General features: G+C 46.8%; 1 protein-coding gene across 1 annotated transcript; it reads right to left on the reverse strand.

Annotated features, from left to right (window-relative positions):
• Positions 1-9,655: 9,655 nt before the first annotated feature.
• On the reverse strand, positions 9,656-10,603 carry LOC120394218 (olfactory receptor 52R1-like). Its single transcript, XM_039518447.1, has one exon. It carries the CDS (start codon positions 10,601-10,603, stop codon positions 9,656-9,658), a length of 948 nt encoding a protein of 315 aa, XP_039374381.1.
• Positions 10,604-24,046: the final 13,443 nt, after the last annotated feature.

A 24,046-nucleotide genomic window follows, 5' to 3' on the forward strand; every position in this document is an offset into this window, starting at 1 on the left:
CAGGTGAGCTACTCAGCGAGAGACGGTACCTGTGAATCCTGCGACGGAAGTGTCTTCCCTGGGAATCCCCCTCAGGTAGCCGTGTCCCACACCTCTCTCGCCAGCACATCTGCAGCCACATCCCATGCCCAGAGCCGACACAGGGGCGTGCACCATTTATAATATAGCTCTGTGCAATCCCAGTGGGATTCACTCAACCTCTAGAGGCATCTGAATGTAAACAGGCTGGAGACAAACATTTCTGTGCTCCCCATTCCTGTGAGGTGTGAACTCCGAGATTCCACTTCTGCTGCCCCTCAGAGACCTGCCAACCCATCACAGTCACTGGGGTCGCTTTGGGGGAACAGACTCAGTAAAAGCAACACCAACAGAATGTTCCCGTGGACAGAGGGCAGCCGGGGGCCTGTCTTGGAGACAAAGGCCTCACCCTCCACCCCAAAGCTGCTCCATGAAAACGGGGGCTCTTTAGGCAGGATAGACACTGGTTCAGTGTTTGCACTGGATTTCTTCTCTCCCTCTCGGTTCATTTCCTCCCAGTCTCTCCCAGGTGGAATTGAAATCGAATGTTCCAGGCTGAGTCAGACTTTCCAGCACTGCCCTGTCTGGAGGGCACTTGGATTCCCACAATTGAACTCTCTGCCTGCTCCTCTGGCTAATTGAGGGTATTCCTCCCCATGCGAACCATCTGGGCTTTTAAGCTCTGAAAGGCGACTGAATGAATTATCCTGTCTGAACCAAACAAGGGCAGCTTGTCAACCTGTGTGTAACAAACCAGAAAGGAAGTAGGCAGGAGATGGAGCAGTACCAGCAGTAAGAACGGCTGTTTACATAGGCTGCTGGATGGGTCTGAGAGAGGTAAAATGCACAGCCCTGCCCTGACTCTGAGAACTATGTCCTGGGCCGTTAAGAGCAGAGTGCATGTTCCAGGGCACTAGCTTAGGGTCAGGCATGAGTGCTGTTTTAATCTGGTTAAAGGCCTTCTGACACTTTTCAGTCAAGTGAACTGCATGTGGCTGTGTCTTTCTGGTCAGGTCTGTCAGTGGGGCAGCGATTTGGCTGTAGTGTGGTACAAATCACCTGAAATATCTGGCCAGGCCTCAGAAGGATTGGACCTGTTTCTTTGACTTTGGACAGGCCATGTTTGGATAGCATCTACCTTGGCCTTTAGGGGGTTGATAGTTCCTTGACTCACCTGGTGTCCAAGGTAAGTCCCTCTGTTTAGGCCTATTTGACACTTTTCAGCCTTAACGGTGAGTCCTGCCTTTCTTATGCACTCGAAGACTTTCCCGAGATGTTCCAGGTGTTCTGCCAATGAATCAGAAAATATGGCTGTAGCGGGGCGGTCACCCCGCTCCAGATTAGAAGGGGTTAAAATCCAGCGCTTGGAGAGGGCTGGGGCTGAGAGTAAAGGCGAGGCTACTGGGAAAGGAGCCACAGTTGGGCTGTGAACCAGCAGCTGAGTCAGTCTGTCTCCAGCTCTTGAGAGAGAAGGACCAGGCTGCCGGGGAGAGAAGGGTACTTGAGACAGAGCAGGGCTGAGGAAAGGGAGTCCAAACCCTCCTTGCCAGTGATGAGTGGTTTACAGACCCCAGTCTGCCCCAGTAAGCGGGGGCTGGGGGCTGACTGGCAGTAGCCACTGAGGCAAGGTGTTACTGCTAGGGACAGAACCCTGAGATAAAGGGGCACCGGGCTCCGGGAAGGACACGGGGGCCAGAGGCAGGCGAGACACCAGCCAGGATAACTCCCAGAATAATTCCCAGGATAACCAGCAGGAGGCACCCCACTGGTGAGTCTCAACTTTGCTACATTGGCCACATCATCAAGATAGGTGACTGCAGATTCTCCCAATCCCGCTAGGAGACCATCTACATGTTTCTGGAAGGTGGCGAGTGCATTTTGCAGCCCAAAAGGGAGCACATTAAATTCATACACCCCTGCATGGGTGATGAAGGCTGACCTTTTCTTGGCAGGTTCATTTAGCGGTGCTAGCCAGTGCCGCTTGGTTAAGTCTAAGGTAGAGATGAACTGGGCACTTCCCAGTTTCTCCAATAGCTCATCTGTGCGTGGCATTGGATAGTTGTCTCAGTGAGTCACGGCATTTAGCTTACGATAGTCCATGCACAAGCGTATTTCCCCATCCAGTTTGGCAACTAGAACCACTGGAGATGCCCATGCACTGTTAGAGGGGTGGATTACACCCATTTGTAGCATGTCCTGAATCTCCTGTTTTATAGCAATTTTGGCTTGAGGAGTCACCCGGTCAGGTTGGGCTCTAATTGGGTGAACATTACCTGTGTCAATGGAGTAGGAGAGGGCTGGGGCTGTGAGCTAGAGGCTAGGCTGATGGGGAAGGCAGCCACAGATGGGGCCACGCTCCAATGAGGCCACAGGTGGCCTTATAAAAGCCTGTGAGCCAGGAGCTCAGACATTCTCTCTCTAGCTATTGAGAGAGACGGGCCTGGCTGCTGGGGAGCTCACTGGGGTACCTAGAGTGGAGCAGGGCTGGGGAAGGCCAGAGGAGCTGGGCAGCTCCAGGCAGAAAAACCCCCAGGCTGCAGGCCTTGCCAATGGCCTAAAGCAGCTACTGGGGGTTGCAGAGGGGCAGCCCGAAGGTAGGCAAGGGCAGTAGGTCCAAACCCTCCTTGCCGACGATGAGTGATGCGGACTGCACTCTGTCCCAGTGTGCGGGGCCTAGGTGAGGACTGGCAGGACAGGCTGAGGCAAGATGGGGATAGAGGGTGGGGATTCCCTGGGGAAGGGAGACCCAGACTGTGGGGGTATTGCAGGGGGCAGAACCCTGATGTAGAGAGACACTGGGGTCCGGGAGGGATGCGGGGCCTAAAGCAAGTGAGACACTGGACACCAGAGGTTGTTCCAGAGGCTGGAAAGCTAATTCCCAGGACAACCACCAGGAAGCGCCATGCCGGTGAGTCGTTGCTACACTACAGCACTGCTTTTCTCTGGGGGTCTTTTTCGGAAAAGGACTCAGAATATCCACAGCTACTCGCTGAAATGGAATCTCAATTATGGGGAGTGTCTGGAGAGGGGCTTTGACCTGGTCTTGGGGCTTCCCCACTCTTTGGCACACCTCACAAGACCGGACAAGAGTAGAAATGTCCTTGCCCATCCCCTCCCAGTGGAAGAACTTCCCCAAACCGTCTTCTGTCCTGTTCACCCTACCCTGGACACTAGGATGATCGTGTGATAAACTCGAGAGCTTAGTTTGAACTACCAACTGTCTCTGAGGATGCCAGTCTTCCCGGGGTCCACCAGAAAGAGTTTCCTTGTATAAAAGTCCTTGTTCTACAACAAACCTGGATTGATTAGAAGAGCGGAGAGGTGTTGGGTTGCTCTGTGCCACTGTCCAAGCTCCCTGGAGACTGTCATCTGCTTCCTGCTCGGCCACGAACTGTTCCCTTGATGCTGGAGACATCAGTTCCTCACTGGATTGTGGACATGGGCTTAGTCCCTCTGGAAGCGATGTAGCTGATGGGGCTCTCCGCTGGTGCATTATATTGTATTCCAGGATCAGGCTGAGGCTCTTGCATAGGTTTATCTGCTGCTGCCAGGGCAGGCTTGGTGGTGCCCTCTGGCGTTGGAGTTTTAGATGGGGTTGCAAGCGCTGGATTCAGTGCTGGCAATGGTTCTGGTGTTGGTTGCTCCACCAGTTCCAGTTCCAGGACTGGTTCTGGCTAGGTCTCTGCAACTGGATCCACTACTGCTGTCACAGATGTTGGCATGGGGTCTGGTTCCACCACCTCAGTCTGAGTCTCTGGTAACACAGATGGGGCCCTTGTAGAAAGCTCAGGAACAGGGATAGGAGTGAAGGCTTGCTTAGCCTGGCTGTGAGTGACCATTTCCACCCTCTTGGCTAACTTCACATGGTTGGCTACGTCTTCCCCCAGCAGCCTGGGAATGGGATAATCATCATAGACTGCAAAAGTCCACGTTCCTGACCAGCCCTTGTACTGGACAGGCAACTTGGCTGTAGGCAAGTCAAAAGAGTTTAACCTGAAGGGTTGAATCATCACTTGGGCCTCTGGGTTGATGTGTTTGAGGTCCACTAAGGACTGGAGGCTAGCTTACACCTGTGCTCCAGCGTCCCAGTCTTCCCGCCCACGCTCACAGTTTCCCTTCGCTCTGAGGATATCTGGGAGGCATCTGGGCCTGAGGGCCTTTGGCATGACCCCAGTGCAATGAACTGTAATGTGTTGGGATTCTTGAGGTAGTTGGCCTTTACATGCCCCAGCTTGTTACATTTAAGACATCGCCCAGCTGACTGGTCACTGGGGCAAGGTGAGTTGCTGGAGAATGGTGTGGTGGGACGATAAGGTGTCTGGGTTTTCCTTGGGGTGTAAGTGGGGCATGGGGCTGCCCCGGTGGTAGGGTGTGGTCTCAAGGTGTCCCTTCCGGTAATCACCCAAACTGCGACCCGGGTCATTCCTCTTTCCTACTTCCACCCGTTTTGTTCCGATTTGCTCCACCCCTCTGGCGGTCTGGGACTGGTCATATTGATCAGCATAAGAAGCAAGACTCTCTGCTGAGTCCATTTTCTTATCCCACAAACACTGTTTTACATCATCATTGATCATAGTCAGGAACTGCTCCTGGACAACCAAATCAGACATTCCTGCAAAGCTAGTTACACCCCTTCCTTTGACCCATTTATCCAAAAGACTCTTCATCTGGTTGACATCAGCCACATTACTTAATACAGCACCTCTCTGAAGGGTTCTAAATTTCACTCTGTAAGTGTCAGGTGTAACTTGAAATTGTTTTAAAACCAAATCTTTAAATCTACCCTCATCAGAAGCATCCTCAATAGGCATCTTGTTGACTATATCCAGAGCTCTTCCAGTCAATTTTGCTACCAATGTGGTCATCTTGTGATCTCGAGGCGTTGCATGGAGGGTGCACAGTCTCTCAAAGGTGATGAAATATTTGGCAGTATCACTGGATTCATCATATTGTGGACATAGTCGCTCCCATTTCTGGACTTTTGGGGATGTGGAGCCAGCTGCTGAAGGGTTCCGTCTTTTCAACTCCATAACAGCACATTCAGGCTTCTGGGCCTCAGTCTGGGCCTGTATTACTCTGTCTTTTGACTCCAGGGCTCTTTTATGGGCAGCCTCTTCCCTGGCTGCCTCTGCCTCCAAGTGTTTTGCTTCCTTCGTCTCCTCTGTGTCCAACTTCAAGCCCTTTAAGACCATTTGTTTCTTTCTGTTTCTCCTCAGCTTCTAATCTGGCTAAATCCAGCTTCTTTTTTACCTCATTTTCTGTCACTCCAGCAACCTCCAGCTGTTCTCACCTAAAAAAAAGTATCCTTTAAAAAAAACCTCCTTGTTTTTCAAGCAGCCAAAAGGAAAAAAAATGTGTCCTTTTAAAATCCTGCGGTCTTTGCTTCTGGTTCAAAATGATCCCACCGCGCTGCCACAATCTCAGGGTTCCTCCCCACTCTGAACTCTGGGGTACAGATGTGGGGACCCCCATGAAAGATCCCCTAAGATTATATTCCACCAGTTTAGGTTAAAAACTTTCCAAAAGCACAAATTCCTTTCCTTGTCCTTCGATGGTATTGCTGCCACCACCAAGTGATTTAAACAAACTTTCAGTGAGGGACCACTTGCAGCCATATTCCCTCTAAAATATCCCCCCAATCCGCTTCACCCCCTTTCCTGGGGAGGCTTGAGAATAATATACCAACCAATAGGTTAACAAAGTGAGCACAGACCAAATCCCTGGTTTTTAGGACACTGAAAATCAATCAGGTTCTTAATAGAAGTTTTTTATTTAAAAAAAAATAAGGAAAAGAATCACAAGTGTAAAATCAGGATGGAAGATAACTTTACACAGTAAATAAAATGATTTAAAACTCAGAGGATTCCCCTCTGACTCCTTCCGAATTACAAAACTGGAATAAAATTACCTTTTAGCATAGAGAAAATTTACAAGCTAAAACAAAAGATAATCTAGGGCATTTTCTTGCCTTCCTTACAATTTTTGTAATCTTAGATGCTTACTTCAGGTATGTTTTTAGGAGATTTTTTTTCTCGCTCTGGTTCCTCTCTGTCCAAGAGGGAACAAACAAAGAGAGCACAAACAAAATCTCCCCCACCCCCCAGATTTAAAAGTATCTTATTTTCCCATTGGTCTTTCTGGTCAGGTGCCAGCTAGGTTAATTGAACTGATTAACCCCTTACAGGTAAGGGGATTCTTTATATTTGGCCAGGATAGATTTTATGTTACTCCATACATAAAGGTTGTTACCCTACCCTTTATATTTCTGTCAGCATATCTGGTCACCACATTTCAAAAATATATATTGGATTTGGAAAAGGTACAGAGAAGGGCAATAGAAATGATTAGGTGTGTGGAACACCTTCCATGTGAGGAAAGATTGAAAAGACCGGGACTTTGATGTTTGGAAAAGGTATGATAAGGGGGAGGAATTATAGAAATTCTATAAAACCATGAATGGTGTGGAAAAATAAATAAGGAGGGTTGGACTAGATGACCTCCTGAGGTCCTTCCAACCCTAAGATTCTATGAAAAGTTATTTACTCCTTCACATAACACAAAAACTAGGGGTCACCCAATGAAATTAATAGGCAGCAGGTTTAAAACAAAATAAAGTATTTCTTCACAGTCACCCTGTGGAATGCTTTGACAGGTGATGTTGAAAAGGCCAAAACTATAACAGGGGTCCAATAATAACTATATAAGTTAATGGACAATAGGTCCATTAATGGCTATTAGCCACGATGCGCATGGATCCAGCACCATGTTCTGAGTGTCCCTGGCCTCTGTTTTCCAAAAGCTGGGAGTGGGTGACAGGGGATGAATCACTTGATGATTTCCTGTTCTATTCATTCCCTCTAGAACACCTGCTATTGCTCACTGTCGGAAGAGAGGATACTGGGCTAGATGAACCAATGGACCAATGGCCATACCCAGCATGGCCATTCTGATGTTCTTACATAGACCCCACTTTGCAGCCCAATGGGCTAGCTTCCCTTTATTATATTCACTGCTTTGCATTATATTCATGAGTTCTGATAAATGAAGGGGGTGGGGATAGCTCCATTTTATGGACCCAGCAAGCTAGTTAGCTCTAAAATCCCTCTTTGTAGCTGTTCGCTAAATTGCCTAGCTTCATACCCTTTTAAACTTAACAGGCACACTACAAATTGGAACTTGGAAAGAACCAAAATAACCGCTTAGGACAAAAATGACAAATGTAATAGCTAACAACAAAAGGGCCATGGTAACAAACTGACATACATGATAATAAGTTTAAATCATTAATACTTTAGGAAAAAGACAACCCAACATTGGTAAGATGAGGAAATACAAAAAGCGAAAAAAATCCCCTACCGAATATGCATCAAACATAATCACATCATAATCACATCAGCATAACATATTATAAAAGTAGCATTACAGCCTAGGGCCATTTTGAGAAGGAGATGTTGTCCTTCGGAGGTGTGAGAATGATGGCCACTGGTGATGGGGGGAACATGATGGTGTAACAATGCTGGTTCTGGCGGGACCCAACTGAGATTGCCAATTCAGGACAAATTGCTTAAAGGAAGGCAGTTACAGCCCAAGGCTGGGGTTTTCCCACCTCAACCAGGCAGACAACGAGGACTTTGGTCTTACCCCACTGGCTAACCACAAGTCACACAAGCAATTCCTTCAGGCACTCCAGTTTCCCAGTATCACCACCAGTGCCACTCGTCATGGGGATGAATGGTTATGAAAACTAATACCCCAGTAAAAGAAAAAAGGTTCTCCTGATCCCATAGGACCAAGCCCCAGACCCAGGTCAATATACAAATCAGATCTTGCACATAAATCACACTCTTGCCAATCCTTTAGAATCTAAAATATAAAGATTTATTCATAAAAAGGAAAAAGATACAGATGAGAGCAAGAATTGGTTAAATGGAATCAATTATATACAGTAATGGGAAAGTCCTTGGTTCAGGTTTGTAGCAGTGATAGAATAAACTGCAGGTTTAAAGCAAGTCTCTGGAACATCCCCAGCTGGGATGGGTCATTCAGTCCTTTGTTCAGAGCTTCAGTTTGTAGCAAAGTCCCGCCAGAGGTAAGCAGGATTGAAGACAAGATGGAGAGGAGGCATCAGCCTTTTATAGTCTTTTCCAGGTGTAAGAACATCTCTTTGTTCTTACTGTGGAAAATTACAGCAAAATGGAGTCTGGAGTCACATGGGCAAGTCCCTGCATACTTTGCTGAGTCACAAGGCATGTCTGCCTTCTCTCCATGGGTCAATTGTGTAGCTGATGGTCCTTAATGGGCCCTCAAGCAGGCTAGGCAGAGCTAACACCAACTTGTCTAGGGTGTTACCCAGAAGCACAGCAGAAGTTTGAAATACAGACAGTAATTTTAACTAGAAAAATGACACTCATATAAAGACAGCATAACCAGCAACCCATACCTTCTCTTAGACACCCTATTTGACCCTCTTTATAGAAGATTTGGTGCCACTACAGGACTTTGGTTGCAACAATGATCTATATGGTACCAGATTAGACTAATAACATCGCAAATGGTAATGAGGAAGGTGATGGCCAACATTTCAGGTTGTCGTACAGGAGAAGGTGTGAGTATATGGATGTGCAGATGTACATTCTGTAGTATCTCTATCTACTTTACTGAGCTGGGGTGTTTGTGACTGTGCTAAATGTATTAATAAAGTATATTTGTAAAAAAATAAAGAATTCCTATAGTTTGAGTGTTGCAACTGCGCACATTGGGGTTCTCCGCAATATAATAATTTGAATAATACCGGGCCTGATCTTGGGGCAAGAACCTGTCAACTCTCAAAGTGATATTTGGGGATTCTTAAATAATCAATATTATTAATATATAATCCAGAGATCGGGCAACAAGATGTATCTGCCCCTTGCTGTAACCAACTTGTCCCCACTCCCCTCCCAGAGCTGAGATAGAACCCAGGAGTCCTGATAGGGTCACTATCTCCACAAAGTAACTAATGAAGTAAGAATGTACATTAACATTTTAAAGCTAACCAATGTCCCTTAACTGATTTGCCACAGGATGTGAGAACAACTTAGTACTAGAGCTGAGTGAGTGTAATATATATTTTATTTTATTTCTTTGTTACAGGAATTAGACACAGTGCTCCTGTCAGCTGATTGCTCAGCTGTCTGCCAAAAAACTAGAGTTTTCAAAGGTCTAAGTAGCCACTGGAATCACGGTTAAAGTTGCCACCCCCACCAAAATCTGAAATGGCTCCTTTGTAGCTGGGGTGGAGGAGGGTTGTGGAAATGATCCAGCGAGTGACAGGGGGAGGGGAATAGAGGAGCAAGTGATAAGCGTGGGGCCTTGGGACGAAGAGGAAGAGCAGGGGCAGAGCCTTGGGAGAAGAGATGGAGCAAGGGGTGGGTTTTCCGGGTGTCCAGTTACCAGCAAATAGAAAGGAGGCAACCCAGTGAATTGTAAATGAGCTGATTCCCCAGTCTGTCATGCTGACACAGCACAGTAATCTCAGGACAAGGTTCCATGTCTCTCTTACTATTCAACAAGTGTGTCAGGAAGAGGGCCCAGCAACATGTCCCTTGTTAGCTCTGCACAGAGCTCAATCTGAGAACCAGAGCACCAGGAGAAAGATTTAGGTTCCTTTATGAGTAAAGAGCCAGAGCAGCCTGTTCTGGATTGGTTTGGTTCTCACCCCGTAGATGATGGGGTTCAGCATGGGTGGCACGAGAAAGTACACGTTGGCCATGAGAATGTGGAAATGCAGGGGCACATTGTGGCCAAACCGGTGCGTGAGGAAGGAGAAGAGACCTGGGATGTAAAAGGCTAAAATGACACAGAGGTGGGAGCTGCAGGTCCCAAAAGTCTTAAGCCGGGCGTCCTTTGTGGGGAGGCTGAAAATGGCTCTCAGGATCTGGATGTAGGACACAGCGATAAAAATCATATCCAGACCCCTCACCAAGAATGCCACAAAGAGACCGTAGTAACTACTGACACTGATGTCGGCGCAGGCCAGCTTCACCACGGCTATGTGCTCACAGTACGAGTGGGGGATGATGTTGGTTCTGCAATATGGCCACCGTTTGCCCAGAAAGTAATGGGGCAGTATGAGCACGATTCCACGCAGCATCACAGCCAGACCGATCTTGGCCACCACAGAATTTCTCAGGATGGTGGAATGTCTCAGGGGATGGCAGATGGCCACATAGCGATCAAAAGCCATGGCCCTGAAGATCCCAGACTCTATCACTGAGAAGCAGTGAATGAAGTACATCTGGATGAAGCAGGCACTGAAATCAATCTCCCTGTAACTGAACCAGAAGATGCTCAGTGTTTTGGGCAGAATGGACGTGGACAGGACCAGATCCGTGACGGCCAGCATGCAGAGGAAATAGTACATGGGCACATGGAGCTTTGGCTCCATCTTCACAATAAACAGAATGGTGATGTTCCCCAAGATGGCTATGGTGTACATGGTGCAGAAGGGGATGGAAATCCAGACATGGGCCATCTCCAGGCCAGGAATGCCCAGCAGGATGAAGATGGAGGGGTTGGTGAAGTCAGTGGTGTTGTAATCTGACATGGAGTAGGGGAGAAGGTGTCCAACTCTGAGGCAGAACGGTGTCTCCTGCACGTACCGTATGTTCTCCTGACTTCCTGTATGTGCCCAGGCTCTAGGGTGATGATTGAAGTACAAATGCCTGGATGAAGAGACAATGTTAATGTGAGACACTACATGCACAACTGGAGGCTGTTCTCATGGGTAAAGCAGTTTTGTCACCTTCACACACTGAAAAATGACACTTTCATTATTCAGAGAAATGAAATGTGAAAAATTGACCCTACTAATGCCATTTCCCTATTTTATGGTGCTCCTTGCATTAATAATTCCTACACATCTGGGACTGTTTAGTTTAGAGAAGAGAGAAAGGATGGGGTATATGATAGATGAGAACAAAATAAAAGAATGGAATGTATTACATTGAAATGGAGAAAGAGAAAACAGTTTCCAACCAGTGCTATCTATAGACCCTTACTGCTCCGAAAGGGCTAACTCCCCAAAGCTGAGGCAAATTATCAGCAAAACTGACTGGGAGGAATATTAGAGAGAAAAATGGGAATGAAAATTGGGAATTTTTCAAGAAGAGTTTATTAGATAGCTAAAAATCCATGATTCCACCATCAAGAAAGTGGACAACTTTACCTAAAAGCCCAGTTCTGTGGCAAAGGGAAAGAAACAGGTTTTTTGGGGTGGGAGGAAGCAGTATATAAAAATGGGGAAAAGGGAATATAGACAGCGAGCAATACGAATTGGAAGTTATGAAAATTGATAAGGGATGTTAAAGACATCAGAGAAAATCTATGCCTGGCAAGGCTAAAGGCAGGGTCAGGTCCAGGCAGCAGCCAAGTAAACAGGTGCTTGGGGCGGCCAATGGAAAGGGCAGCACGTCTGGGTCTTTGGCGGCTATGCGGCGGCGGGTGCCTCAGTCCCTCTCTTCCTCTATGATCTGCAGCCGAGGAGGAAGAGAGGGAGCAAAGGCCCACCACCAAATTGCCCCCGAAGAATGAAGCGGCATGGTTGAGCTGCCACTGAAGTACTTCCGATCGGCTTCATCTTTTTTTTTTCCCGGCTTCACCGCTTGAGGCGGCAAAAAAGCTGAAACCGGCCCTTACCTGAAAGTTTAGATGTGTTCATGAAATAGATTTGTTCTGTATTTGGAAAGAAGTCGTATAAGGCACTCCTATGACATGAGGGATGGAATACTTTCCAGTCCATCAGTTGTCAGGGAGGTTGTTTAACAGCATCTACAGTAGAACCTTAGAGAGACGAACACCAGAGTTATGCACTGACCGAACAACCACACATCTCACTCGGAACCGGAGGTATGTGATAAGGCAGCAGCAGAGCCAAAACAAAAAAAAAGGCAAACTCAGGACAGTTCTGTGTCAATTTTTTTTTTAATACTTTAAATTTAAGGTCAATTAAAAAAAATATTGAGAAGCTTAGTAAACAATGGAAAAGCTTTTAGGGGATTTGTTAAAAAAAGTCTAGGAATATGATTAATGTCAGTCAACAACATGGTTTATGAAAAACTTGTCTTGTCAAAAAAACCTTGATTTTGTCCTTTAATGAGTGTATATGATTGGTAGATCAAGGGAACAATGTAGATGCAAGAAACTTCAATTTCTCTCATGCATTTCATTGAGTAGTGGAAAATATTGAGATAAAAACTGAACACTGCACAATATCAGTAGGGTGTACAGGGTCAGTTTTAGGCCTGAAGCTATTCAATATTTTCATGAACGATATGGAAGCAAATATAAAATCACTGCAGATAACATTTGTGGATGAATCAAAGATTGGCAGAGTGTGTGCAATGAGGAGGCCAGGGCAGGCAGACAGATTCATCAGGAGCATTTGGTAAGCATGGCCCATGCAATCAAAATATTTTAATACAGTCACATGCAAGGTGATCCTCTTGGAACAGGGAATAAAGGCCCGACCCATAGACTACAGCAGTGTATTATGGAACTCAGGGACCCTGAAAAGGATTTTGGAGTCATTGTGGACAATCAACTCATCATGACCTACCTGTATGATGCTGTGGCCAAAAGGGCTAATGCGATCTTTGGATCTTTGGATCTTTGGAGTGGTGAGTTGGAGCAGAGAAAGTATTTTACCTCTGCATATGGCATTGGTAAAACTGACTGCATCCCGTTCTGGGGTCCACATTTCAAAATGGATGTTGAAATTTGGAGAGAGTGCAGAAAAGAGCCCCCCAAAAGAGTGGAGGCTGGAGAAAATGCTGGACAGTAAGAGACTTCAAGAGCTTCATCTATTTATCTTCTGAAAAAAAACCCAAAAAACAATCAAGCGAGACATTCCTGGTCAGAAAGAATGGGTCATAAAGGGTTCTTTATAAAAGGCAAAGAATGTAAGTCACGGGAGGTGATAGTATTCCTCTACTCAGTGTTGGTTAGGCCTCAGCAGGAGCACTGTGTCCAGTTTGGGTCACCAGTGTACAGGAAGGATGTAAAGAAAATGGAAAGGATCCAGAGGCGACAACCGAACATGGTCCAAGGGATGGAATACAAACCAGATGAGCAAAGACTGAGGGAACTGGATATGCTTAATTTGGAAAAGGAGAGATTGAGGGGGACATGACAACAGTCTTCAGCTGCTTGCAAGGCTGCCATAAAACAGATGGAGAAAAGTTGTTCTGTCTCACCACAGTGGGTGGGACAAGAGTCAATGGGTTCAAACTACAGCACAGCAGATTTAGATGAAATCTGAGGAAAAAACTTCCTAACTTTAAGAACAGGAGTAGAATGGTACAGATACCCCAGCAGGCCATGGAAGCACCTTCACTGGAGGTTTTCCAAAGGGGTGTGGATAGCCATTAGTCTTGGATGACTAAGACACAACAAATCCTGCATCTTGGCATGGGGTTAGAGTAACTGACCCTTGCCATCCGTTCTCTTTGGGCTCAATATCCTTCTACTCAGCTACTGGATCTGTGGATGAGGGGAAAGCAGTGGATGTGTTATTCCTTGATTTTAGCAAAGCTTTTTATATGGTCTCCCACAGTATTCTTGCCACCAAGTTAAAGAAGTATGGGCTGGATGAATGGACTATAAGGTGGATAGAAACCTGGCTAGATCATTGGGCTCAACGGGTAGTGATCAATGGCTCCATGTCTAGTTGGCAGCCAGCATCAAGCAGAGTGCCCCAAGGGTTGGTCCTGGGGCCGGTTTTGTTCAATATCTTTATTAATGATCTGGAGGATGGCGTGGACTGCACTCTCAGCAAGTTTGCAGATGACACTACGCTGGATGGTAAGGATAGGGTAGAGAGGGAATTAGAAAAATTAGAGAATTGGGCCAAAAGAAACCAGATGAGGTTCAACAAGGACAAGTGCAGAGTCCTGCACTTAGGACGGAAGAATCCCATTCACTGTTACAGACTAGGGACTGAATGGCTAGGAAGCAGTTCTGCAGAAAAAGACCTAGGGGTTACAGTGGACGAGAAGTTGGATATGAGTCAACAGTGTGCCCTTGTTGCCAAGAAAGATAACATCATTTTGGGCTGTGTAAGTAGGGGCATTGCCAGCAGATTGAGGGACATAATCGTTCTCTTCCATTCGACATTGGTGAGGCCTCATCTGGACTATTGTGTCCAGTTTTGGGTCCCACACTACAAGAAGGATGTGGAAAAATTTGAAAGAGTCCAGCGGAGGGCAACAAAAATGATTAGGGCGCTGGAACACATGACTTATGAGGAGAGGCTGAGGGAACTAGGATTGTTTAATCTGCAGAAGAGAAGAATGAGGGGGGATTTGATAGCTGCTTTCAACTACCTGAAAGGTGGTTCCAAGGAGGATGAATCTAGACTTTTTTCAGTGTTACCAGATGACAGTACAAGGAGCAATGATCTCAAGTTTCAGTGGGGGAGGTTTAGGTTGGAAATTCAGGGAAAAAAATCACTAGGAGGGTGGCGAAGCACTGGAATGGGTTCCCTAGGGAGGTGTGGAATCTCCTTCCTTAGAGGTTTTTAAGGCCTGGCTTGACAAAGCCCTGGATGGGATGATTTAGTTGGGAATTGGTCCTGCTTTGAGCAGGGGGCTGGACTAGATGACCTGCTGAGGTCCCTTCCAACACTAATATTTTTGAAGGCTCTTTGATTAGGCCTCCTTACTTTCCATCGGATACAAGTCAGGTAACAGCCCCCATGTTAACAGCCATAGCCCTGAAATTGAAGAGTAGGAGGTGGCAGTGTTTGTGCATTAAAACACAGCTGGCTTCTGCGATCTTTATTCAGTTCCTATTGCATGGGGAGATTTACCTCAGTGGGGTCTGAGCAAAGTAGGCTTGTGTCAGTGGAATGCAGCCACCTCGGGCTGGCGGCCATCAGCCGGGGAGGAACAAGAAAGAGGGACATATTTCCTCAGCATACTGGTGCAAACTCATCCCTGTGGCCAGGAAACTGGGATGTTTAATGGCTGTGCAGAGCAGAAAGGACCACAAAATTACTCTCTATCCCATCATTCCCACGTTGTATTGGGTTTGTTGAGCAGGTGAGCTACTCAGCAAGAGACGGTACCTGTGAATCCTGCGACGGAAGTGTCTTCCCTGGGAATCCCCCTCAGGTAGCCGTGTCCCACACCTCTCTCGCCAGCACATCTGCAGCCACATCCCATGCCCAGAGCCGACACAGGGGCGTGCACCATTTATAATATAGCTCTGTACAATCCCAGTGGGATTCGCTCAACCAATCTGAATGTAAACAGGCTGGAGACAAACATTTCTGTGCTGCTGCATTCTGAATCCTTCTTTAGGAGTAAACAGTAATTAAGGGACCTTCCCAAAGGGAGATGAGAACTCCTGGGCTCTGTGCTGAGTCACAAAGGAATTGCCTGTGTATCTGTGTATTTTTAAAAACTACAGTTAATTAGTAAAAAAAAAATTGTGGATAATTCCTGGATCTCTATAGGGTCTGAATCATGTAAATACCTAGGATGGCTCGGATGATAGTAGACAGACAGATCTGGAGACAGATGACTGAGGGGAGATGTGAACACTTTCTGCAGGCACACAGGGCTGTCGATCAGGGATCAGAGATTAATTATTCTCAGCAGTAACTATCATCATACTGTGCAGCACCTTCCATGGAAGGGTCTTCAAAACTCCTATCAAAGGAAAATCCCTATGAACATATCCCCATTATACAGATAGGTAAACTGAGGTACTGGGAGATATGAATGGGCCACGGTCGTATAGAGATTGGGTGGCAGGATGCGAGACAGAACCCAGGAGTCCTGACTTCCCTGCCATAACCATGGTCTGTCCATTACAGCAAGAGGGAAATTGACTCCTGCTCTGGCTTGGACTGTTCGTTGGGTGGGACGCAGTGGAAAGGCTGGAAAAGGAGCCTGAGCCTTCGCCATAGTCTCAAGGTGAATCTGAGGCTTTCAGAACTAGTTGGAGTTTGTGAGCTCCCCACTCCTGTGAGGTGTGAACTCCGAGATTCCACTTCTGCTGCCCCTCAGAAACCTGCCAACCCATCACAGTCACTGGGGTCGCTTTGGGGGAACAGACTCAGTAAAAGCAACACCAACAGAATGTTCCCGTGGACAGAGGGCAGCCGGGGGCCTGTCTTGGAGACAAAGGCCTCACCCTCCACCCCAAAGCTGCTCCATGAAAACGGGGGCTCTTTAGGCAGGATAAACACTGGTTCAGTGTTTGCACTGGATTTCTTCTCTCCCTCTCGCTTCATTTCCTCCCAGTCTCTCCCAGGTGGAAGTGAAATCGAATGTTCCAGGCTGAGTCAGACTTTCCAGCACTGCCCCGTCTGGAGGGCACTTGGATTCCCACAATTGAACTCTCTGCCTGCTCCTCTGGCTAATTGAGGGTATTCCTCCCCAGCTGAGTCAGTCTGTCTCCAGCTCTTGAGAGAGAAGGACCATGGCTGCCGGGGAGAGAAGGGTACTTGAGACAGAGCAGGGCTGAGGAAAGGGACGGGGAGCTGGGGAGCTCCAGCCTGGGAAATGCCCAGGCTGTGAGCCTGTTTAAAGCCAAACTAGGTACTGGGGGTTACAGAGGGCAGCCCGGGGTTAGGCAAAGGCAGCAGGTCCAAACCCTCCTTGCCAGTGATGAGTGGTTTACAGACCCCAGCCTGCCCCAGTAAGCGGGGGCTGGGTGCTGACTGGCAGTAGCCACTGAGGCAAGGTGTTACTGCTAGGGACAGAACCCTGAGATAAAGGGGCACCGGGCTCCGGGAAGGACACAGGGGCCAGAGGCAGGCGAGACACCAGCCAGGATAATTCCCAGAATAATTCCCAGGATAACCAGCAGGAGGCACCCCACTGGTGAGTCTCAACTTTGCTACATTGGCCACATCATCAAGGTAGGTGACTGCAGATTCTCCCAATCTCACTAGGAGACCATCTACATGTTTCTGGAAGGTAGCGAGTGCATTTTGCAGCCCAAAAGGGAGCACATTAAATTCATACACCCCTGCATGGGTGATGAAGGCTGACCTTTTCTTGGCAGGTTCATTTAGCGGTGCTAGCCAGTGCCGCTTGGTTAAGTCTAAGGTAGAGATGAACTGGGCACTTCCCAGTTTCTCCAATAGCTCATCTGTGCGTGGCATTGGATATTTGTCTCAGTGAGTCACGGCATTTAGCTTACGATAGTCCATGCACAAGCGTATTTCCCCATCCAGTTTGGCAACTAGAACCACTGGAGATTCCCATGCACTGTTAGAGGGGTGGATTACACCCATTTGTAGCATGTCCTGAATCTACTGTTTTATAGCAATTTTGGCTTGAGGAGTCACCCAGTAAGGTTGGGCTCTAATTGGGTGAACATTACCTGTGTCAATGGAGTGGGAGAGGGCTGGGGCTGTGAGCTAGAGGCTAGGCTGATGGGGAAGGCAGCCACAGATGGGGCCACGCTCCCATCAGGCCACAGCTGGCCTTATAAAAGCCTGTGAGCCAGGAGCTCAGACATTCTCTCTCTAGCTATTGAGAGAGACGGGCCTGGCTGCTGGGGAGCTCACCGGGGTACCTAGAGTGGAGCAGGGCTGGGGAAGGCCAGAGGAGCTGGGAAGCTCCAGGCTGGAAAACCCCCAGGCTGCAGGCCTTGCTGATGTCCTAAAGCAGGTACTGGGGTTGCAGAGGGGCAGCCCGAATGTAGGCAAGGGCAGTAGGTCCAAACCCTCCTTGCCGACGATGAGTGATGCGGACTGCAGTCTGCCCCAGTGTGCGGGGCCTAGGTGAGGACTGGCAGGACAGGCTGAGGCAAGATGGGGATAGAGGGTGGTGATTCCCTGGGGAAGGGAGACGCAGACTGCGGGAGTATTGCAGGGGGCAGAACCCTGATGTAGAGAGACACTGGGGTTCAGGAGGGATGCGGGGCCTAAAGCAAGCGAGACACTGGACACCAGAGGGTGCTCCAGAGGCTGGAAAGCTAATTCCCAGGACAACCAGCAGGAAGCGCCGTGCTGGTCAGTTGTTGCTACACTACAGCACTGCTTTTCTCTGGGGGTCTTTTTCGGAAAAGGACTCAGAATATCCACAGCTACTTGCTGAAATGGAACCTCAATTATGGGGAGTGTCTGGAGAGGGGCTTTGACCTGGTCTTGGGGCTTCCCCACTCTTTGGCACACCTCACAAGACCGGACAAGAGTAGAAATGTCCATGCCCATCCCCTCCAAGTGGAAGGACTTCCCCAAACCGTCTTCTGTCCTGTTCACCCCACCATGGACACTAGGATGATTGTGGGATAAACTCGAGAGCTTAGTTGGAACTACCAACTGTCTCTGAGGATGCTAGTCTTCCCGGTGTCCACCAGAACGAGTTTCCTTGTATAAAAGTCCTTGTTCTACAACAAACCTGGATTGATTAGAAGAGCGGAGAGGTGGTGGGTTGCTCTGTGCCACTGTCCAAGCTCCCTGGAGACTGTCATCTGCTTCCTGCTCAGCCTGGAACTGTTCCCTTGAGGCTGGAGACATCACTTCCTCACTGGATTGTGGACATGGGCTTAGTCCCTCTGGAAGCGATGTAGGTGATGGGGCTGTTTCCATTGACTGTGAACCGCTCTCCGCTGGTGCATTATATTGTATTCCAGGCTCAGGCTGAGCCTCTTGCATAGGTTTATCTGCTGCTGCCAGGGCAGGCTCGGTGGTGCCCTTTGGTGTTGGAGTTTTAGATGGGGTTGCAAGCGCTGGACTCAGTGCTGGCAATGGTTTTGGTGTTGGTTGCTCCACCAGTTCCAGTTCCAGGACTGGTTCTGGCTGGGTCTCTGCAACTGGATCCACTACTGCTGTCACAGATGTTGGCATGGGGTCTGGTTCCACCACCTCAGTCTGAGTCTCTGGTAACACAGATGGGGCCCTTGTAGAAAGCTCAGAAACAGGGATAGGAGTGAAGGCTTGCTTAGCCTGCCTGTGGGTGACCATTTCCACCCTCTTGGCTAACTTCACATGGTTGGCTAAGTCTTCCCCCAGCAGCCTGGGAATGGGATAATCATCATAGACTGCAAAAGTCCACGTTCCTGACCAGCCCTTGTACTGGACAGGCAACTTGGCTGTAGGCAAGTCAAAAGAGTTTAACCTGAAGGGTTGAATCATCACTTGGGCCTCTGGGTTGATGTATTTGGGGTCCACTAAGGATTGGAGGCTAGCTTACACCTGTGCTCCAGCGTCCCAGTCTTCCCGCCCACGCTCACAGTTTCCCTTCACTCTGAGGATATCTGGGAGGCATCTGGGCCTGAGGGCCTTTGGCATGACCCCAGTGCAATGAACTGTAATGTGTTGGGATTCTTGAGGCAGTTGGCCTTTACATGCCCCAGCTTGTTACATTTAAGACATCGCCCAGCTGACTGGTCACTGGGGTGAGGTGAGTTGCTGGAGAATGGTGTGGTGGGACGATAAGGTGTCTGGGTTTTCCTTGGAGTGTAGGTGGGGCATGGGGCTGCCCCCGGTGGTAGGGTGTGGTCTCGTGGTGTTCCTTCCGGTAATCACCCAAACTGCGACCCAGGTTGTTCCTCTTTGCTACTTCCACCCGTTTTGTTCCGATTTGCTCCACCCCTCTGGCGGTCTGGGACTGGTCATATTGATCAGCATAAGAAGCAAGACTCTCTGCTGAGTCCATTTTCTTATCCCACAAACACTGTTTTACATCATCATTGGTCATAGTCAGGAACTGCTCCTGGACAACCAAATCAGACATTCCTGCAAAGCTAGTTACACCCCTTCCTTTGACCCATTTATCCAAAAGACCCTTCATCTGGTTGACATCAGCCACATTACTTAATACAGCCCCTCTCTGAAGGGTTCTAAATTTCACTCTGTAAGTGTCAGGTGTAATTGAAATTGTTTTAAAACCAAATCTTTAAATCTACCATCATCAGAAGCATCCTCAATATGCATCTTGTTGACTATATCCAGAGCTCTTCCAGTCAATTTTGCTACCAATGTGGTCATCTTGTGATCTTCAGGCGTTGCATGGAGGGTGCACAGTCTCTCAAAGGTGATGAAATATTTGGCAGTATCACTGGATTCATCATATTGTGGACATAGTCGCTCCCATTTCTGGACTTTTGGGGACGTGGAGCCAGCTGCTGAAGGGTTCCGTCTTTTCAACTCCATAACAGCACGCTCAGGCTTCTGGGCCTCAGTCTGGGCCTCAGTCTGGGCCTGTATTACTCTGTCTTTTGACTCCAGGGCTCTTTTATGGGCAGCCTCTTCCCTGGCTGCCTCTGCCTCCAAGTGTTTTGCTTCCTTCGTCTCCTCTGTGTCCAACTTCAAGCCCTTTAAGACCATTTGTGTCTTTCTGTTTTTCCTCAGCTTCTAATCTGGCTAAATCCAGCTTCTTTTTTACCTCATTTTCTGTCACTCCAGCAACCTCCAGCTGTTCTCACCTAAAAAAAAGTATCCTTTAAAAAAAAACCTCCTTGTTTTTCAAGCAGCCAAAAGGAAAAAAAAATGTGTCCTTTTAAAATCCTGCGGTCTTTGCTTCTGGTTCAAAATGATCCCACCGCGCTGCCACCATCTCAGGGTTCCTCCCCACTCTGAACTCTGGGGTACAGATGTGGGGACCCCCATGAAAGATCCCCTAAGATTATATTCCACCAGTTTAGGTTAAAAACTTTCCCAAGGCACAAATTCCTTTCCTTGCCCTTCGATGGTATTGCTGCCGCCACCAAGTGATTTAAACAAACATTCAGTGAGGGACCACTTGCAGCCCTATTCCCTCTAAAATATCCCCCCAATCCCCTTCACCCCCTTTCATGGGGAGGCTTGAGAATAATACACCAACCAATAGGTTAACAAAGTGAGCACAGACCAAATCCCTGGTTTTTAGGACACTGAAAATCAATCAGGTTCTTAATAGAAGTTTTTTATTTAAAAAAAAAAAGGAAAAGAATCACAAGTGTAAAATCAGGATGGAAGATAACTTTACACAGTAAATAAAAAGATTTAAAACTCAGAGGATTCCCCTCTGACTCCTTCCGAATTACAAAACTGGAATAAAATTACCTTTTAGCATAGAGAAAATTTACAAGCTAAAACAAAAGATAATCTAGTGCATTTCCTTGCCTTCCTTACAATTTTTGTAATCTTAGATGCTTATTTCAGGTATGTTTTTAGGAGATTTTTTTTCTCGCTCTGGTTCCTCTCTGTACAAGAGGGAACAAACAAAGAGAGCACAAACAAAATCTCCCCCACCCCCCAGATTTAAAAGTATCTTATTTTCCCATTGGTCTTTCTGGTCAGGTGCCAGCTAGGTTAATTGAACTGATTAACCCCTTACAGGTAAGGGGATTCTTTATATTTGGCCAGGATAGATTTTATGTTACTCCATACATAAAGGTTGTTACCCTACCCTTTATATTTCTGACAGCATATCTGGTCACCACATTTCAAAAATATATATTGGATTTGGAAAAGGTACAGAGAAGGGTAACAGAAATGATTAGGGGTATGGAACACCTTCCATGTGAGGAAAGATTGAAAAGACCGGGACTTTGACGTTTGGAAAAGGTATGATTAGGGGGAAGGGGGAGGAATTATAGAAATTCTATAAAACCATGAATGGTGTGGAAAAATAAATAAGGAAAAGTTATTTACTCCTTCACATAACACAAAAACTAGGGGTCACCCAATGAAAGTAATAGGCAGCAGGTTTAAAACAAAATAAAGTATTTCTTCACAGTCACCCTGTGGAATGCTTTGACAGGTGATGTTGAAAAGGCCAAAACTATAACAGGGGTCCAATAATAACTATATAAGTTAATGGACAATAGGTCCATTAATGGCTATTAGCCATGATGCGCAGGGATCCAGCACCATGTTCTGAGTGTCCCTAGCCTCTGTTTTCCAAAAGCTGGGAATGGGTGACAGGGGATGAATCACTTGATGATTTCCTGTTCTATTCATTCCCTCTAGAACACCTGCTATTGCTCACTGTCGGAAGACAGGATACTGGGCTAGATGGACCAATGATCATACCCAGCATGGCTAGTCCGATGTTTTTACATAGACCCCACTTTGCAGCCCAATGGGCTAGCTTCCCTTTATTATATTCGCTGCTTTGTATTATATTCATGAGTTCTGATAAATGAAGGGGGTGGAGATAGCTCCATTTTATGGAACCAGCAAGCTAGTTAGCTCTAAAATCCCTCTTTGTAACTGTTCGCTAAATTTCCTAAATTCATACCCTTTTAAACTTAGCAGGCACACTACAAACTGGAACTTGGAAAGAACCAAAATAACCGCTTAGGACAAAAATGACAAATGTAATATCTAACAACAAAAGGGCCATGGTAACAAACTGACATACACGATAATAAGTTAAAATCATTAATACTTTAGGAAAAAGACACCCCAACATTGGTAAGATGAGGAAATACAAAAAGCGAAAAAAATCCCTTACCGAATATGCATCAAACATTATCACATCATAATCACATCAGCATAACATATTATAAAAGTAGCATTACAGCCTCGGGCCATTTTGAGAAGGAGATCTTGTCCTTAGGAGGTGTGAGAATGATGGCCACTGGTGATGGGGGGAACATGATGGTGTAACAATGCTGGTTCTGGCGGGAACCAACTGAGAGTGCCAATTCAGGACCAATCGCTTAAACAGGACAGTTACAGCCCAAGGCTGGGGTTTTTCCACCTCAGCCAGCCAGACAAAGAGGACTTTGGTCTTACCCGACTGGCTAACCAGAAGTCACACAAGCAATTCCTTCAGACACTCCAGTTTCCCAGTATCACCACCAGTGCCACTCGTCATGGGGATGAATGGTTATGAAAACTAATACCCCAGTAAAAGAAAAAAGGTTCTCCTGATCCCAAAGGACCAAGCCCCAGACCCAGGTCAATATACAAATCAGATTTTGCACATAAATCACACTCTTGCCAATCCTTTAGAATCTAAAATCTAAAGGTTTATTCATAAAAGGAAAAAAGATACAGATGAGAGCAAGAATTAGTTAAATGGAATCAATTATATACAGTAATGGGAAAGTCCTTGGTTCAGGCTTGTAGCAGTGATAGAATAAACTGCAGGTTTAAATCAAATCTCTGGAACATCCCCCGCTGGGATGCGTCATCAGTCCTTTGTTCAGAGCTTCAGTTTGTAGCAAAGTCCCTCCAGAGGTCAGAAGCAGGATTGAAGACAAGATAGAGAGGAGGCATCAGCCTTATATAGGCTTTTCCAGGTGTAAAAACATCTCTCTATTCTTACTGTGGAAAATTACAGCAAAATGGAGTCTGGAGTCACATGGGCAAGTCCCTGCATACTTTGCTGAGTTACAAGGCGTATCTGCCTTCTCTCAATGGGTCAATTGTGTAGCTGATGGTCCTTAATGGGCCCTCAAGCAGGCTAGGCAGAGCTAACACCAACTTGTCTGGGGTGTTACCCAGAAGCATAGCAGAAGTTTGAAATAAAGACTAGAAAAATGACACACATATAAAGATAGCATAACCTTAAGCAGCAACCCATACCTTCTCTTAGACACCCTATTTGACCCTCTTTATAGAAGATTTGGTGCCACTACAGGACTTTGGTTGCAACAATGATCTATATGGTACCAGATTAGACCAATAACATCACAAATGGTAATGAGGAAGGTGAGGCCAACATTTCAGGTTGTTGTACAGGAGAAGGTGTGAGTATATGGATGTGCAGATGTACATTCTGTAGTGTCTCTATCTACCTTACTGAGCTGGGGTGTTTGTGACTGTGCTAAATGTATTAATAAAGTATATTTGTAAAAAATAAAGAATTCCTATAGTTTGAGTGTTGCAACTGCGTACATCAGGGTTCTCGACAATATAATAATTTGAATAGTACCAGGCCTGATCTTGGGGCAAGAATCTGTCAACCCTCAAAGTGATATTTGGGGATTCTTAAATAATCAATATTATTAATATATAATCCAGAGATCGGGCAACAAGATGTATCTGCCCCTTGCTGTAACCAACTTGTCCCCACTCCCCTCCCAGAGCTGAGAT

This window comes from Mauremys reevesii, unplaced genomic scaffold (genome assembly GCF_016161935.1).
Source record: "Mauremys reevesii isolate NIE-2019 unplaced genomic scaffold, ASM1616193v1 Contig42, whole genome shotgun sequence".
Taxonomy (NCBI): domain Eukaryota; kingdom Metazoa; phylum Chordata; order Testudines; family Geoemydidae; genus Mauremys; species Mauremys reevesii.

Coding starts and splice junctions, on each gene's coding strand:
- LOC120394218 (XM_039518447.1), bottom strand. CDS start 10,603: ATGTCAGATTACAACACCACTGACTTCACCAACCCCTCCATCTTCATC.